Consider the following 16088-nt stretch of genomic DNA (forward strand, 5'->3'; position numbering starts at 1 on the left):
GATTAACAGTAGGGATGGGCATTTCTAGCAAAAACACTATTCGAAATTCGCTGGCCAAATTCGAATTTAATTCGAAATTCGAAAATAAAAATAAAAATGTAAAAAAAATTAAATTTTTTTTTTTTTTTTTTTTTTTTTTTTTTTTTGTGAGTGAAATGTTGCATTGTCTCCCCTGATTCTAAGTCTACGGCTTTATTAATTAATATAAAAAGCTTCTGCTGTGGATTTTTAGCTCAAACAAGCATTGCACCACTGAAGTAAAGAACATGTTACATGACATTGACATTTTCGAAAATAAAAAACAGTTTTGACAATCATGAGTGGTTCATTAAATATTTAGTAGGCTCAGGTCTGAGTGCCAAAGGGGTGCCAAAGTCACCCCCTCTCCCTCTTCATGGGATTTCATCCGCCATTCATTTTTCCATAAACCTTGCTTAAAATGCTTATAAAAATTGTTTTACTTGCTCAAACCAAGCGATTTGACTATACCGGTACTTAGAATCAGGGGAGACAATGCAACATTTCACTCAATTTTTTTTTTTTTTTTTTTTCGAATTTCGAATTTCGAATTTCAATAATAAAAGTCGACCTTGATAATAACAACGATTATTCGAAAATTCGAAATTCGATGCCCATCCCTAATTAACAGATCACGATGATAACCACCATCGTAGAATGGTTTAGTGCAATTGCTGGTTAAGTCAGTCCAGATCAAGGGAACAGATCCTGGATCTGTTTATCTCCATTCTTAGTACAGGTCCCTGTTCCACTTGGTTTCATGTCACCATGTCTCAACAAACACATCTGCTTTCATTTGTCCAGATTGTGACTGGAGACTTCTTCTCACCTGCAAAGGAGGCCAGCAGATTGCCACCTGAGATGTTAAAGGAGTGACTGGAGCCCTCCCCATCATCCCATCACATCATCTCTCCTCAACCAATCGGAGTGAGACTACATGAGAAAAGTTCTCCCCCCTCCTGTCCCTCCAGTGTGGCCACTACTAAGACATTAAGACTGGAGAGGTGTTTAAGCACCGAGTGTTTGCTAGAGGCTAGTTCACCAATAGCCGATGCCCTGTAAGGCATCATCTTATGGGGTTGGGAAAGCTACTGTCCTCCGGTTTACTGGCCTCATTTCTGCTTCTTAAACTCCCCCTGGATCTGGTTAACGCCAAGGCTCACAACCCCTGGAGGGAGCCGTCTGGCCTGTTCTGCTACATTTCTGTTCTGCTCGCTGTTTGTGAGCCGCAGCTGTTTGGCTCATCTCGTAGCACGGCACCGCTAGCCTCTCTGTCACATCAGCAGGTGGGCTGAAGGGACCCACACAGGGTGGTAACCGTAGGCGACATGGGAGTCCCTCTGTGCTGCGCCCTGGTGCTAGCATTCATCTGCCAGAGCCTGGAGATTGAAAACCCTCTGTACAGGTTGGTAACCTAAGATAAACGTCTGTTTTCGTTGTTTTGGATAGTGTAGGGCCATATGAATGAATATGATTCCCCCCCAAAATTCTAATTTTTAATTTGAATTCCTAATTAGAATTTAGGGGTTAGGGTCCAATTTGTATAGTTTTTTTTGATGACTTGGCCGTCTCAGACAGCCTCTTTGACTAGTTGTGAGGTGATCCCACAGAAGATGAATTATTTCTCTAGGCTTATTTTATAATTATGAACTAATTTAGGTTACTAAAATAATTGTTTATTTATTATTATTATTATTATTATTATTATTATTATTATTATTATTATTATTATTATTCTTTACCAAATTATGGATTTTCTTAACTGTTGATTCCATTTTTATTATTAGAGCATGATATAACAAAGAATATTCAAAAAGATTAAATATAAATACTTATTCACATTTAGTCGTTCATAGACCTAGACATAGAACTTGTTTTCAATTATTTTTTCTTTTTAATATATCACATCTCATCACGTAAAACATTTGCTAACTAACATAAAATTGTATAATTTATAATTCCTCGTGATAATGAGCATAAAATAATCAGATAAGTTCTTTGTGTGTATACTTTATACACATGCATATACATATGTGTAAAATTACATTTATATACACAATTCTGCATGACTGAATTGAACTGTGACTAAGCAATATGAATCCAGCAATACTACTAGTTCTACTAGGGATGTTCATTTCGAAAAATTTCCATAATCGAAATTCGGAAAAATTAACGATCAATTATCGTTTATCGATAATATTAATAATATCTTTTTTTTATATAATTTTTTGATTATTTATTATTTATTTTACAAAATGCCTATGTACGAAGCGCTATGAAGCACTTTTCAATCCGCCTGGTAATGGTGCTCCGTGAGGGAAGCGCATAGTACGCTGGCTCAATCACATTGATCTGGTGTTGAAAACCCTCAACGATATGTATGGGCAGCATATCCATCTCGAGCCGGGTGATCTTTTCTGCATGCCGGCTGAGGACGAGGCGCCTTCCTCGTTAACCAGGCTTGGATGTAGGCTACGCTGTTCAAGTGGTGAATCATTGGCGTCTAGCCGTGTTGTACTTATAAACGGCATCACAGTTCTTCTTGCAATGAACAATGTCGTCTTTTAACTCGAAATGGTCCCAAACAAAACTTCGCTTCGCTCGCTTCATTTCCTCGTTTGGATGAGTGCTGACAATGTGCTGTTGCAGTTCTCACGCAGCAAGCCCAGTGAGACCACGCCCATAGCCCCACCCAGAGGTCTTCTGTTCAGTTGTCTCATAGTCCCATTGCGCCCTCACCTGGTTGCGACCACGTAGTGAACTGCAATCCACTCTTATACTGTAGTTTCAGCACATTAGGCCTATTTGATTTGATTGAAAAAATATATAGAAAAATCGATAAAAATTCCACATGATCGAATCAATTCCTTAACGAACAATTACCGATTTTCGATTATTGATGAACATCCCTAAGTTCTACTAAATAATAATTTAAATAATTAATAATTAGTATGAACCAAATTGCTCATCCGTTCCTCTCCAAGGTATCCGGATAGTGCCTGGTCAGATCCCAATGACTGCACGTCCAGGATGAGGCAGCCCACGATTGTGACCAACCCCTACAACTTCTCTGTGGATGTCCGCATGCCTGGGGTCATACCTGCAACGGTGAGTCCACTTCACTCAAACACATGCCTGGAGTCATACCTGCAACGGTGAGTCCACTTCACTCAAACACATGCCTGGAGTCATACCTGCAACGGTGAGTCCACTTCACTCAAACGCATGCCTGGGGTCATACCTGCAAACACATGCTATGTTTGCACTGTTTTCCATAGGACGTTTTCCAGTCGTGGTGCCAGGGTTTTGTATGAGAATGACAGTTGGTGACATAATTGTGCATGCATTTATTGTAGGGATGGGTCATGATTTTCGAATATTCAAATAGTCATTAAATAATTTTAAATTTATGTGACTATCGTCTTGTCTTATAAAGTATATTTCCTTTGTTTTTACCGGTGCCTGTCTCTTTAAGAGCATGAATTGTGGGGGATTCTGGGAAGTGAAGTGTTTTCGTGTAGCGGTTCCGGGAGATGTATACGCAGCTAGAAAGGACAATGAGCTCGGCTCAAAGCTATCCACCTTATTTTTGGCGGCCATTTTTGCCTGATCTGCATGATGGGTGCTTCTTCCGGTGTGATCCTCCCAGCCTTCTTGCTGACAGCTTGACACCCGTCTGGGTGAACGGAGCAAATCACTGATCAGGTCCAGCTTGGCAAAAATCTCGTCGATAAATATCCCTTTAAGACCGCAGTGCATTCATGGGTAATCGCCTGGTGTGGCTAATATTAGCCGCTAGTTAGTTATGTTACATGGCAGTAAAACGCCACTGAATGACCAAATTGATATAACTTTTAACCATTTCGAGTAACACTGTTTCCATACGGATCACCAGCGTTAGTTTGTTGTTTATAACGTGGCTATATTCATAACGTTTTCTATCTCGGATGCGTTATTTCGAATCGCACATAGGTTACGCCTGGCGCAACCTATGTGGGTTTCAGGACGAAACAGTCTCGAGCCACTAACGTCATCTTTAGAGCACAATATTCCTGGAATGCAAGTTTAACTAAACAGTTACATGTCCTCTGCATTCTACATAAAATTAAGATATTACGGGTTGTTTTATTTTGTATGTTACATACTTATTGACCAAGTTATGTTCAATTCAGCCAGGGTACAAGAGACTGAGTGTAGGTGGCCATCTTTTCAAATCAAGTAGAATACCATTTAGATGGCAAGCTGCAACAATAAGTCACGTTAAACCGGACCTTGTACGCACAATTATTTTTTACAGTGGGGCATTCAAAAATAAGGTGGATATAAGAGACATGCTGACCCCATAGAGAGCCAAAGTCGACATCACGTCCTGCTTCAGCATTCACACAAAGAGATTTCGTCTGCCATTTATTTTCCCATAGACATTTAATACATTTAAAGTATTTCAGAAATACAAGATGAAACCAAGCGATTCAGCTATATTTAGAATCAGGAGAGACCATACAACATTTCTCTCAGACCAAAACTTAAATAAAAAAACATTGAGAAAAAAAAAATATTTCTTTGTACGTTTTGGTCTGAATGAAATGTCCTATGATCTCTCCTGTTTCTAAATATAGCTGAATCGTTTGGTTTGACTAAGTAAAACTATTTTTATAAGCATTTTACAAAATGTCTATGGATCAAAAGAAATTAACTCCCGCACACTGTCTCCAAATGCAAAAAGTTTATTTTTAACAGAAAAGAATAACATTTCGGTCCTATTCTTGGAATTCTTGGAATCTTGGAATTCTTGGAATCTGAAAAAGGTCTTTGTGTTAAATACACTTTTTGCATTTGGAGAGAGTGTGCGGGAGTTCATTTCTTTTGATCCAGTCAGGTTTTCCCTCCTCTGACGCACCTGTCATTTAGGTGTGTGCAGAAGCTTTTGCTCCACGAAATGTCTATGTGAAAATAAATGGCGGATGAAATCTCAAACCTATGCTTAACCTGGAAGTGGGCGTGACTTTGGCGCTCTATATGAGCCTGTGCACTGCCTTAGCTAGACTAACAACATTAGGCGTCAAAGTCTAGGCTTAAAACCAAAGGTGATCGTGCCTTTGCCATCATGGCCGCTTGGCTTTGGAACAACCTGCCTGAGGAGCTAGTCTAACAGAATCAACCTGCCTGAGGAGCTAGTCTAACAGAATCAGTGACTTCTGTTCAATCACTTCTTGAAACCCACTGTCATACACTTGCTTATGTTGTTTAATGTAATTGCTACACCACAGACCTACAGTACGTACAGTACACCTGACCTCACAGCCCTTAAAGTCGAGCTAAAGGCGGCTGTAGCTCAGGAGGTAGAGCGGGTCGTCCACTAATCGCTTTGGATAAAAGAGGTCGGTGGTTCGATTCCCAGCTCCTCCAGTCCGCATGTCGAAGTGTCCTTGGGCGAGACACTGAACACCAAATTGCTCCCGTTGGTGTGCCAGCACCCTGCGTGGTAACCTGCCGCCATCGGTGTGTGAATGGGTGAATGTACCTACTGACTGTAAAGCGCTTTGGATAAAAAGCGCTATATAAATGCAGGCCAATTACCATAATTTTCTCTTCCAAATGAAGTAGAAAATGGTGCCTAGTGCCTGTCATCTGGCAGAATTCCTATCCCATAAACTAACTACTAACTTGGCCAATTGTTAGACACATGAACAAAAAACAAAAACTATCATCTCTAAGAATGCAAAGAAATGTAACTGGCTCGTTAAAACACGCATTCCAGGAATATTATTTACATTTATAACGATAATGGCCCGAGCCTGACAGCCTGACAGGGCGGGCAGCACCCATGCATCGGATTGTCCGCTCGCTCCGCACGAACCCGGTGGCTTTGGGGGTGGAACACGCCAGGATTGGCCGATGCCAAAACCAGTCGACAGAATTGTCAAATCAAATCATCGACACCGTATATGGTCCGCCTCTCAATTTGTTTTCAGTCTGAAACGGACTCGGATGCACGTGACGAACGGGTTCACCTCCACTTTAATGGGGGCAGTGAGGGCAATTGTTGCAAATTTGCACGGCGAGATTACAAAGTCAATGCAACCATGCGAGTAGAGGTGATTTTGCGGAGCGTTGAAATTCTTTAACTTTTGCGAATAATTTGTGCGAACAAACTCCCGCGATTGAAGTTTTTATTTGGCCTTGGTGTGTGAACGCACGCTTCCAGCTGTCTGTTTTGATCGGCCTCTGAATGCTTTTCCATGTGCAGTATTTCCTGCTCAGTGGCACTATGCTGCCACGACCTCCCGCAGGCTGTGTGAGTGTGGTCTGCTATTGATCCTACAGTCGTGCCTGTAGACTCACTGACGTACTCACAGAGCTCATTGGCTCTCCTGGGGCCAGTTGCACCAACTGGTCTTACACTGGTCTTAAGCTAAGTCGGTTGTAACTTTACGACCTAACAGCTACGCCGGTTGCACCAAGACGGCTTAAGCCTTCTTTTCACTACGACCAGGCGTAACTCTTACGCCTGGTCAGGAGGAGGGGTAGCGCCTGCCTGTAACAGAGATCTCCGCGGAGACCTTCTTGAGTCCTTACCGTCATCGTCGTAACACAGCCAGTTCTCCGTCTTTGGAGCACGATGTTAGATTATAACTAACTAGTGGTGTGGCTTAGCCTTCCCAAATGTTGCCGTTAGTTTTTTAGAATTTAATACATAGAATTGGGAACGTTACATTCAATTTCATTCAGACTGTCTGGCTCAATCGCCGCCATTTTTCCCCCAGAGCGAGGGAGGGAGGGAGGAGGGATGGTGTAGTGATGCACATACAGTAGTGGCTGATAGAGCGTAGTGGCACAGTGACGCTCCAAGCAGGTCGCGAGGCACATTTTTGCAACATCATCCAATCAGGGTGCATTCCCTGGCAATTCACATGAACGCGCATTGCTACGACCGGCGTAGCTAAGACCAGACGTAAGCCGTGTTGGTGCAACAGGCGTAAATCCACTCTAAAGACTGGTCTTAACTAAGACCAACGTAGGAGTTCTGACCAGGCATAGTTAAGACCACTTGGTGCAACTGGCCCCTGGGCTCTGTAGGCTCTGCAGCTCTCTCTGGTGACCCTCCTCCAGCATCAAGCTCCATGGAGATGTTCTGGTGACAAGCAGCAGTTGGACAGCACTGTCTGCTCCATGCTTGTGGTGTCTCTGTTAAGACAACACACTGTAAGGTCCTCGACAGACATAGACATGCCTATTCCTGTAGGGACATAAGGTGGTTGATGCTGCAGCAGCAGCAAAACAAATAGGATTCATCAGGGAAGAAGAAAAACAGAACATAAGTGCACAATTAGAACATACAAATGAGCAATAAAAATAACAAAAGTTCAAATCAATAAAAATTAAAATGTTGGCCGATGCCGATATTAACATTGCTGTCATGGCGATAACCGATGCTTACCTATGCCGATATGATCTGTATAAAAACAAGTTTCTATGATAATCAAATGTTGTACATACTGAAAAACACATGTAAACACTGTGGATTTGAAAAAGTAACGTCTTTCTTTATTTCCAAAACATTTGGAAAAGTCCAGTAATCATAGATTTACCGCATTATTTCCTTCAATCAATTCCTTATTGATTGATTGTTAACATTACCGATGATCGATTCAGGAATTTGTGATTTTTTTTTTTGCGAATGTGTGTGCACTGTGCACAGACACTGGTGCCAGTGTTATAGGTGTGTGTGTGTGTGTGTGTGTGTGTGTGTGTGTGTGTGTGTGTGTGTGTGTGTGTGTGTGTGCACTAGGGATGTTCATCAATTATCGAAAATCGATAATCGATCGTTAAGGATTGGAATCGATCCTGTGGCATTTGGATCGATTTTTTAATTATTAAAAAAAAAAAAAAAAAAAAATTTGGACTAGGTTTGGGTGGAATTCGTTCCTCCTCGCCCCACTCCATTGCACAGCCGACTAACGTGAGGTGGAGCTTCATATAGTCTCTAGTTTTCTGGCTGGGCACGGGCCTTTGTGCCAACAAAACTGTTTTAAACATGAGAAATTCACACCGGCATGCGCCGGGGACAGCAGTGTTGGAGAGGAGACACATTGAAATAAAGAGTTCATTGAGGAGAACACGTTGTCTTTCGTATTTTCTGCCATAGGCATTCATTTTGTTAAAAAAAAAAAAAAAAAAAAAAAAAAAAATTGAAAATATTGAAAATTTTCTAAGTATTAATAAAATCGATAATCGATAATTGATCGTTAATTCTCACCGATTATCGATTTTGGAAAATTTTCAAAATGAACATCCCTAGTGTGCACACACAGAGAGAGTGCTGGTGCCAGTGTTATAGGTGAGTGTGTGTGTGTGTGTGTGTGTGTGTGTGTGTGTGTGTGTGTGTGTGTGCGCGCACAGAGAGAGTGCTGGTGCCAGTGTTATAGGTGAGTGTGTGTGTGTGTGTGTACGCACAGAGAGAGTGCTGGTGCCAGTGTTATAGGTGAGTGTGTGTGTGTGTGTGTGTGTGTGTGTGCGCGCACAGAGAGAGTGCTGGTGCCAGACCAGTGTTATAGGTGAGTGTGTGTGTGTGTGTGTGTGTGTGTGTGCACACACACAGAGAGAGTGCTGGTGCCAGGGTTATAGGTGAGTGTGTGTGTGTGTGTGTGTGTGTGCGCACAGAGAGAGTGCTGGTGCCAGTGTTATACTGTAGGTGAGTGCATGTGTGAGTGTGTGTGTGTGTGTGTGTGTGTGTACACACACAGAGAGAGTGCTGGTGCCAGTGTTATAGGTGAGTGCGTGTGTGTGTGTGTGTGTGTGTGTGCGCACAGAGTGCTGGTGCCAGACCAGTGTTATAGGTGAGTGTGTGTGTGTGTGTGTGTGTGTGTGTGTGTGGGCACACACACAGAGAGAGTGCTGGAGCCAGTGTTATTGGTGAGTGAATGTGTGTGTGTGTGTGTGCGTGTGTGTGTGTGTGTGTGTGTGTGTGTGTGTGCGCGTGCGTGTGTGTGTGTGTGCGTGCGTGCGTGCGTGTGTGTGTGCGTGTGTGTGTGTGTGTGTGTGCGTGTGTGTGTGTGTGTGTGTGTGTGTGTGCGCGCACAGTTTCATGTTACTAATTGGGCGTATGCCTGAGAGGCTCCCTGTGTGAAGAGGGGGAGGGGCCCTGCAGGTGTGTGACTCACCCAGCAGCACTGATTCATTCACACACTGTCTGAAGAGGGATCACCATGACGTTACATCAGGGACCAGACACACTGTCTGAAGAGGGATCACCGTGACGTTACATCAGGGACTTAAGAGCCTTAATCATCCACAGTTCAAGTCGAGCTGAAAGGAAACATGACTTTTGTTCTATTTTAGATCACATCCCTGGTTATATAGTGCACCTATTTCACAATGTATGCAAAAAAAAAAAAAAATCACAAAAATCCCATTTCTTTGGTTTTTCACATCAAAAGTCAACCATGCTGAGTTCATTCATTAGGATATCTACTGTATGATGATGCCAGCTAGTACCGTAAATTTCGGACTATAAGCCGCGGCTTTTTCCCCATTTTTTGGCCCCTGCGGCTTATATAACGGTGCGGCTTATCTATGGATTTTTTCAGCAAAAATAAAAATAAAAAACGGAATTCTCTCTTCTTTAGCACTCTTTCTAACTATAAATCCACTTCTGTTTTAATTTCCTCTCTTGCCCTCTTTTCACCACACCGCGGACACTGTGTGCACTGTAAAAAAAAACACAGGTGGTGTTGTGTTATGTTGTTTTGTTGAAATGTTAATAAATGGGAGCTTCCTCAAACAGCCATCTCTTTCCCGACAATCCCCTCTGTGCACGAACCCTTACATATGGTAATTCAACATTAAAACACAAAAAAAAAAAAAAAAAAAAAAAAAAACATTAAAACACCTGCAGCTTATAGTCCGGTGCGGCTTATATATGTAACAAACAGGCAATTTTGCTGCTGCGGCTTATACTCCGGTGCGGCTTATAGTGCGGAAATTACGGTACTATCCAATTTCAACCAATAATATCATAACAGCTGCCAATCAATCTTCATGGCTGGAGAAAATTCTGAGCAGGCAACATAGCTGCCTACATGGGCAGACTTTGTCTAGCCCATAAATGTTAATGTGCCTATTATGTCTATTATTATTATTATAATGTTAATATTCCATGCCAATGTGTTATGCCAGTAACACAAAATAAAATGAACCGTAATGTCTTCATTTAATGTAGAATGCAAAGGACATGTAACTGGCTCGTTGAACTCGCATTCCAGGAATATGGTTATTTACCGCGGCTCAGATGCTTCAGCACTCCCCCTCTGGCTGCACGGAGGCAGTCAGCCGCCCGCTCCTCTGCTCTGGAGGCAGTCAGCCGCCCGCTCCTCTGCTCTGGAGGCAGTCAGTCGCCCGCTCCTCTGCTCTGGAGGCAGTCAGTCGCCCGCTCCTCTGCTCTGGAGGCAGTCAGTCGCCCGCTCCTCTGCTCTGGAGGCAGTCAGCCACCCGCTCCTCTGCTCTGGAGGCAGTCAGCCGCCCGCTCCTCTGCTCTGGAGGCAGTCAGCCGCCCGCTCCTCTGCTCTGGAGGCAGTCAGTCGCCCGCTCCTCTGCTCTGGAGGCAGTCAGCCGCCCGCTCCTCTGCTCTGGAGGCAGTCAGTCGCCCGCTCCTCTGCTCTGGAGGCAGTCAGCCGCCCGCTCCTCTGCTCTGGAGGCAATCAGCCACCCGCTCCTCTGCTCTGGAGGCAGTGAGCCGCCCGCTCCTCTGCTCTGGAGGCAGTCAGTCGCCCGCTCCTCTGCTCTGGAGGCAGTCAGTCGCCCGCTCCTCTGCTCTGGAGGCAGTCAGCCGCCCGCTCCTCTGCTCTGGAGGCAGTCAGCCGCCCGCTCCTCTGCTCTGGGTGCAGTGAGCCAGCCAGCGAGCACGCAGTCCACAGCGCTGAATTTACATTATATTGTGTTTGTACATGGACTTTTCTTGAAACGTGACCGGTAGGGTTCAGATTTGTCCCCCCAGAACCAAGCTCCGCACCATGGGAGATCGGGCCTTCTGCTCTGCCGCTCCCCGTCTGTGGAACACTCTTCCCGACCACCTAAGAGCTCCACAGATGGTGGATGCTTTTAAAAAGGGACTGAAAACTTTCCTTTTTAATAAAGCCTTCTAGTTTTGTGCTCTCCTTAGTTTTTTAGGCTTTTTATGTTATTTTTTATGTTATTTTTAATGCTCTTTTAATCTTTTATTTATTTATTTTTATTCTCCTTTAATTTTTTATTCTTTTAATTATTTTATCTTATTTTTATTTTATTTTTACTCTGTAGCACTTTGGGATTTTGTCCAAAATGAAAAGTGCATTACAAATACAATTTATTATTATTATTATTATTATTATTGTCCGGTAAAATCCATTATTTTGCTCTCTCGCACGATTCAGAGGCACAGATCACTCGCCTGTCGCCTGCTCACATTTACTCAGTCAACTCCAGTCTCATCCTCCACACGCTGTGTCCCCCTGTGTCCTCTGTGTCCCCCTGTGTCCTCTGTGTCCCCCTCTGTCCTCTGTGTCCCCCTCTGTCTCCACGCTGTGTCCCCCTCTGTCCTCTGTGTCCCCCTCTGTCCTCTGTGTCCCCCTCTGTCCCCACGCTGTGTCCCCCTCTGTCCTCTGTGTCCCCCTGTGTCCTCTGTGTCCCCCTCTGTCCTCTGTGTCCCCCTCTGTCCCCACGCTGTGTCCCCCTCTGTCCTCTGTGTCCTCTGTGTCCCCCTCTGTCCCCACGCTGTGTCCCCCTCTGTCCTCTGTGTCCCCCTCTGTCCCCACGCTGTGTCCCCCTCTGTCCTCTGTGTCCTCTGTGTCCCCCTCTGTCCCCACGCTGTGTCCCCCTCTGTCCTCTGTGTCCCCCTCTGTCCCCACGCTGTGTCCCCCTCTGTCCTCTGTGTCCCCCTCTGTCCACACGCTGTGTCCCCCTCTGCTCATGAAGCCCTGTCCCTGCCTGTCAACACATGGCTTTCAGGGCCTATTTCAACAGACAAAGTGTGTTCCACTTCACACTTTGATCCCGATGATGTGCTCATGTGGACACTTGCACAATTGCGTGGAGAAGTTTCAAAGTTATTGTCGTCAAAATGGCCACAACATAGACACACCCACGCATGCACTTATCCAAGGTTGATCTAAGTTTCACAAGCCATGTATTAAACAGAAAGCCATGTATTAAACAGAAAGCCATGTATTAAACAGAAAGCCATGTATTAAACAGAAAGCCATGTATTAAACAGAAAGACGAAGAGGCCTCTTCTTGTTATTTGTTCCAACTCCACAGTTGCTTAAGCGTTTGTTCACACCAGCCGCTTAACAGAAGCAGAGCTGAAGCTAAAGCCACGCTGAAGCTGAGCTCACACTAAAGCTAAAGCCACGCTGAAGCTGAGCTCACACTAAACCTTAACAGAAGCAGAGCTGAAGCTAAAGCCACGCTGAAGCTGAGCTCACACTAAACCTTAACAGAAGCAGAGCTGAAGCTAAAGCCACGCTGAAGCTGAGCTCACACTAAACCTTAACAGAAGCAGAGCTGAAGCTAAAGCCACGCTGAAGCTGAGCTCACACTAAACCTTAACAGAAGCAGAGCTGAAGCTAAAGCCACGCTGAAGCTGAGCTCACACTAAACCTTAACAGAAGCAGAGCTGAAGCTAAAGCCACGCTGAAGCTGAGCTCACACTAAACCTTAACAGAAGCAGAGCTGAAGCTAAAGCCACGCTGAAGCTGAGCTCACACTAAACCTTAACAGAAGCAGAGCTGAAGCTAAAGCCACGCTGAAGCTGAGCTCACACTAAACCTTAACAGAAGCAGAGCTGAAGCTAAAGCCACGCTGAAGCTGAGCTCACACTAAACCGCTCAAGCTCGTTAACGCAATATCTGTAACACCTTGACGGAATTTCTTCACATTTGGCTCAAACGTCAAAGTCTGGACAGACATGGATGTCGACTGCTCACTTGTTGTCGTAAACAACCGCGTTGCGGTCGTTCTAGTTTTCACCTTGTAATCGCATTATTACAGAACGTGGTTTTGTAGAATATAGCCTCCATCCTATCTGCATTAGTAACCATTCATTTCCTGGTGTCCTTTTTTTATTTTTTTATTCTGCCCTTCTACAGTTTAACAGCTTAGCTATGTTTCATCAGAATTAGGCTAGTTAATTTGGCTGAAAGCTGCAGTTACGCTGATATCGAACCGTTTTTAGCAGATATTCCTTGTGATTGATTTGGCAGCTTGGTGAGATGCGTAAACTGCATACATAGCTGCATGTTTGATAACTCATGAACTGCATTGTTTGTCTAAATATTAACCTTAAATAAAATAAACCTTAAATTGCATTTTGTTAAACTATTTTTTCAGTATAATGAATATATTTATTGCATTATGAAATAATTAATTTAAGTTTTGTATTCTTTCTTGTCTCAGTCGGATTCTTATTTCTGCGTTGCTGTTCCTGTTCCAACCAGCCATGATGCTTATATTGGTGAGTATATCCTCTTTCAAACACTTTTCATCAGACAGACCAAATATAGCTGCTCTAGGAAAATATGAATATATAAATTGTAGAACTTTGAACATTTTTGCTGGAAACAATCAAAAACACCAACAACCTTCACCAACTAATTTCTCATGTTCTCTCATGTTTCACAGAGGATTTTTCTTCTGCCATTGTTAGGAGCAGCATCAGTCTTCTCCCTTTTATTATTTGTTTGACCAAGACACATGATAAGTGAAATCCCATTAGATTAGATGTCATTTCATCTAATAAAAGTCATATGGATACATTTGACCTGAATTATGAACCGTAAACTGAAATAGCCTGTGCTAACCTAAAATTAGCTAGCTTAGCTAGCTTGCAGTCTGGAAATAGTTTAAGATGTTGCTTGGAATCCTTGGTAGTAGTAGCCTGGCAAATATGCGAGCTCATGTTTAATTTGCTCTGGTATCTGCGAATTGGTAGTATTTTCAGTGTATCAGAGATAGATAGATAGAGAACGTGATAAATATAGCCACGTTATAAACAACAAACTAACGCTGGTGCTCTTTATGGAAACGGTGTTACTCTAAATAGTTAAAAGTTTAATTTAATAATCAATTTGGTCATTCAGTGGTGTTTTACTGCCATGTAACATAACTAGCTAGCCGCTAACATTAGCCACAGTAGGCGATTACACATGATGCATTGCGCTCTTAAAGGGCTCGCGCCGCGTGAACTACAGTAATAATCACATGGGGAAAAAATCATTCTGGGAAACGGCACGTGCAAATACCACCGTGACGTAACGATGTACCAAATCGGCCATTCCTTTGAGGGCACAAAAAAAAGCTGGTTTGAACCCATAGAGCAGAGCTATTCAACTAAATTGTTCAGGGGGCCACATTGTCAGAAACCTAAGGGGCCGGGGGCCGGACCGTTCCCCGAGCCATTATATGTACACTTGACACGCGCCACCACATTTTCGCAGCCGTGCTGGAACTATTATTAAGTAGGGGGTGCTGTAAGGAATGGAATATCGGGCAGCGTCGAAGAAAATTTTATGGTTTTTTTGGACTTTTATCCATATTTAGAAGAATATTTAATTTTAAATTAACATTAAGATTATACTCTTGTGATGTCATTATTCAGTATCTTCTCCTTTTCTCACTCACTTTCATGTAACCACCTGCTCTCCCTTTAGTCGTTTTACACTACAACAGACAGGCATAAACACTGAACTTATTATTATTATTATGGAAAACCAGATTATGATGAAAATCAAACACTGTAATGTAACAAACAAGGAAAAATGAAATAAAAAAGCTTCTCCCGGGCCATAGATCTTTGTCCCCCACCCAAAAAATAAAAAAATAAAAAAATAAATAAAATATATATATATATATATATATCTCAAACTCTGGCGGGCCAGATCAAAATTCAAACGGGCCGTATCCGGCCCGCGGGCTGCCAGTTGAATAGGCCTGCCATAGAGGGCACTTATGTTGCTGAAATGATAGGAGTTTGTAAAATTGTAACACATTGATCTCAAATGTGGAGATTTTGACCAGAATCCTTCACACACCACCCCAAAAGCCATATATATATTGGTTAAAACAGGGATGTCAGAGATACGGCCCGCGGGCCGGATCCGGCCCGTGGGCAGGTTTCATCCGGCCCGCGAGATGTTTTGGAATATTATTATTATTATTATTATTATTATTATTATTATTATTATTATTATTATTATTATTATTATTTATTTTTTTATTATTATTATTATTATTAAATTAAAAGTTAATTAACCTGCACTACAAGGAAGTATGTCAGTAGGTCATCAGGTGTAAACAAAGCCGCCATGATGCCACGCTGGAATTGAATCGCGCATTCAGCTACCTACCAAAAAACAAAAGAATCAACAAGATCAGGCGCGGACTGCATAATCGGGCACGTCGGGCAAATGCCCGGTGGCCTGGCCTGGCCTGCAAAAAAAAAAAAAAAAAAAAAAAAATGTGCCCGCAGTCAGGCCACTCACTGAACAGCAGGCCAGGTGCCGCCTACTGGTTTACTAGTGGTTTTATTACTTTATTCAGGGTTAAAGTGGGTGCATCTCATTGTAAAATTGGACTTGGCCCAAATTGGGCTTCAAACGGCCCAAATCTGGCTTTAAACGACCCAAATTGGGCTTCAAACGGCTCAAATCTGGCTTCAAACGGCCCAAATTGAGCTTTAAACGGCCCAAATTTTTCGGACGCCGGCACGCGCGTTTGCCCGTATCGGCCTGGCCTGCTTGGTATCTAATGCCCGGCCTGAATTATGATCCCAGTCCGCCCCTGAACAAGATGCTGTCAAAAAAGAGAAAGGTTGACACGGAATGCAGGCAGTTTCAAGAGAAATGGAAAGAGCAGTATTTCTTTTGTGAAGTAAATGGGTAAATGAGTCGAATTGATTTTAGTAAAAAAAAAAATCCGGCCCCCATGAGGTCTCAGTTGAACAAATCCAGCCCTCTACCTAATATGAGTCTGACACCCCTGGGTTAAAAGCTGAAAAAAAGTGTTTTGGGGGTCAGTTACACTTTAAAAACATACTA

General features: G+C 43.1%; 1 protein-coding gene across 1 annotated transcript in view; it reads left to right on the plus strand.

Moving 5' to 3' along the window:
* pam (peptidylglycine alpha-amidating monooxygenase) overlaps nucleotides 1-16088 on the plus strand; it is a 124853-nt gene that overhangs the window by 10563 nt on the left and 98202 nt on the right. The window contains exons 3-5 of the mRNA XM_083641164.1: nucleotides 823-1423; nucleotides 3003-3126; nucleotides 13450-13507. Coding sequence (XP_083497290.1) covers nucleotides 1347-1423; nucleotides 3003-3126; nucleotides 13450-13507 — 259 coding nt within the window. The 5' untranslated portion in view covers nucleotides 823-1346. The remainder of the gene's footprint in view (nucleotides 1-822; nucleotides 1424-3002; nucleotides 3127-13449; nucleotides 13508-16088) is intronic.

This window comes from Poromitra crassiceps (genome assembly GCF_964638095.1).
Source record: "Poromitra crassiceps genome assembly, chromosome: 8".
Taxonomy (NCBI): domain Eukaryota; kingdom Metazoa; phylum Chordata; class Actinopteri; order Beryciformes; family Melamphaidae; genus Poromitra; species Poromitra crassiceps.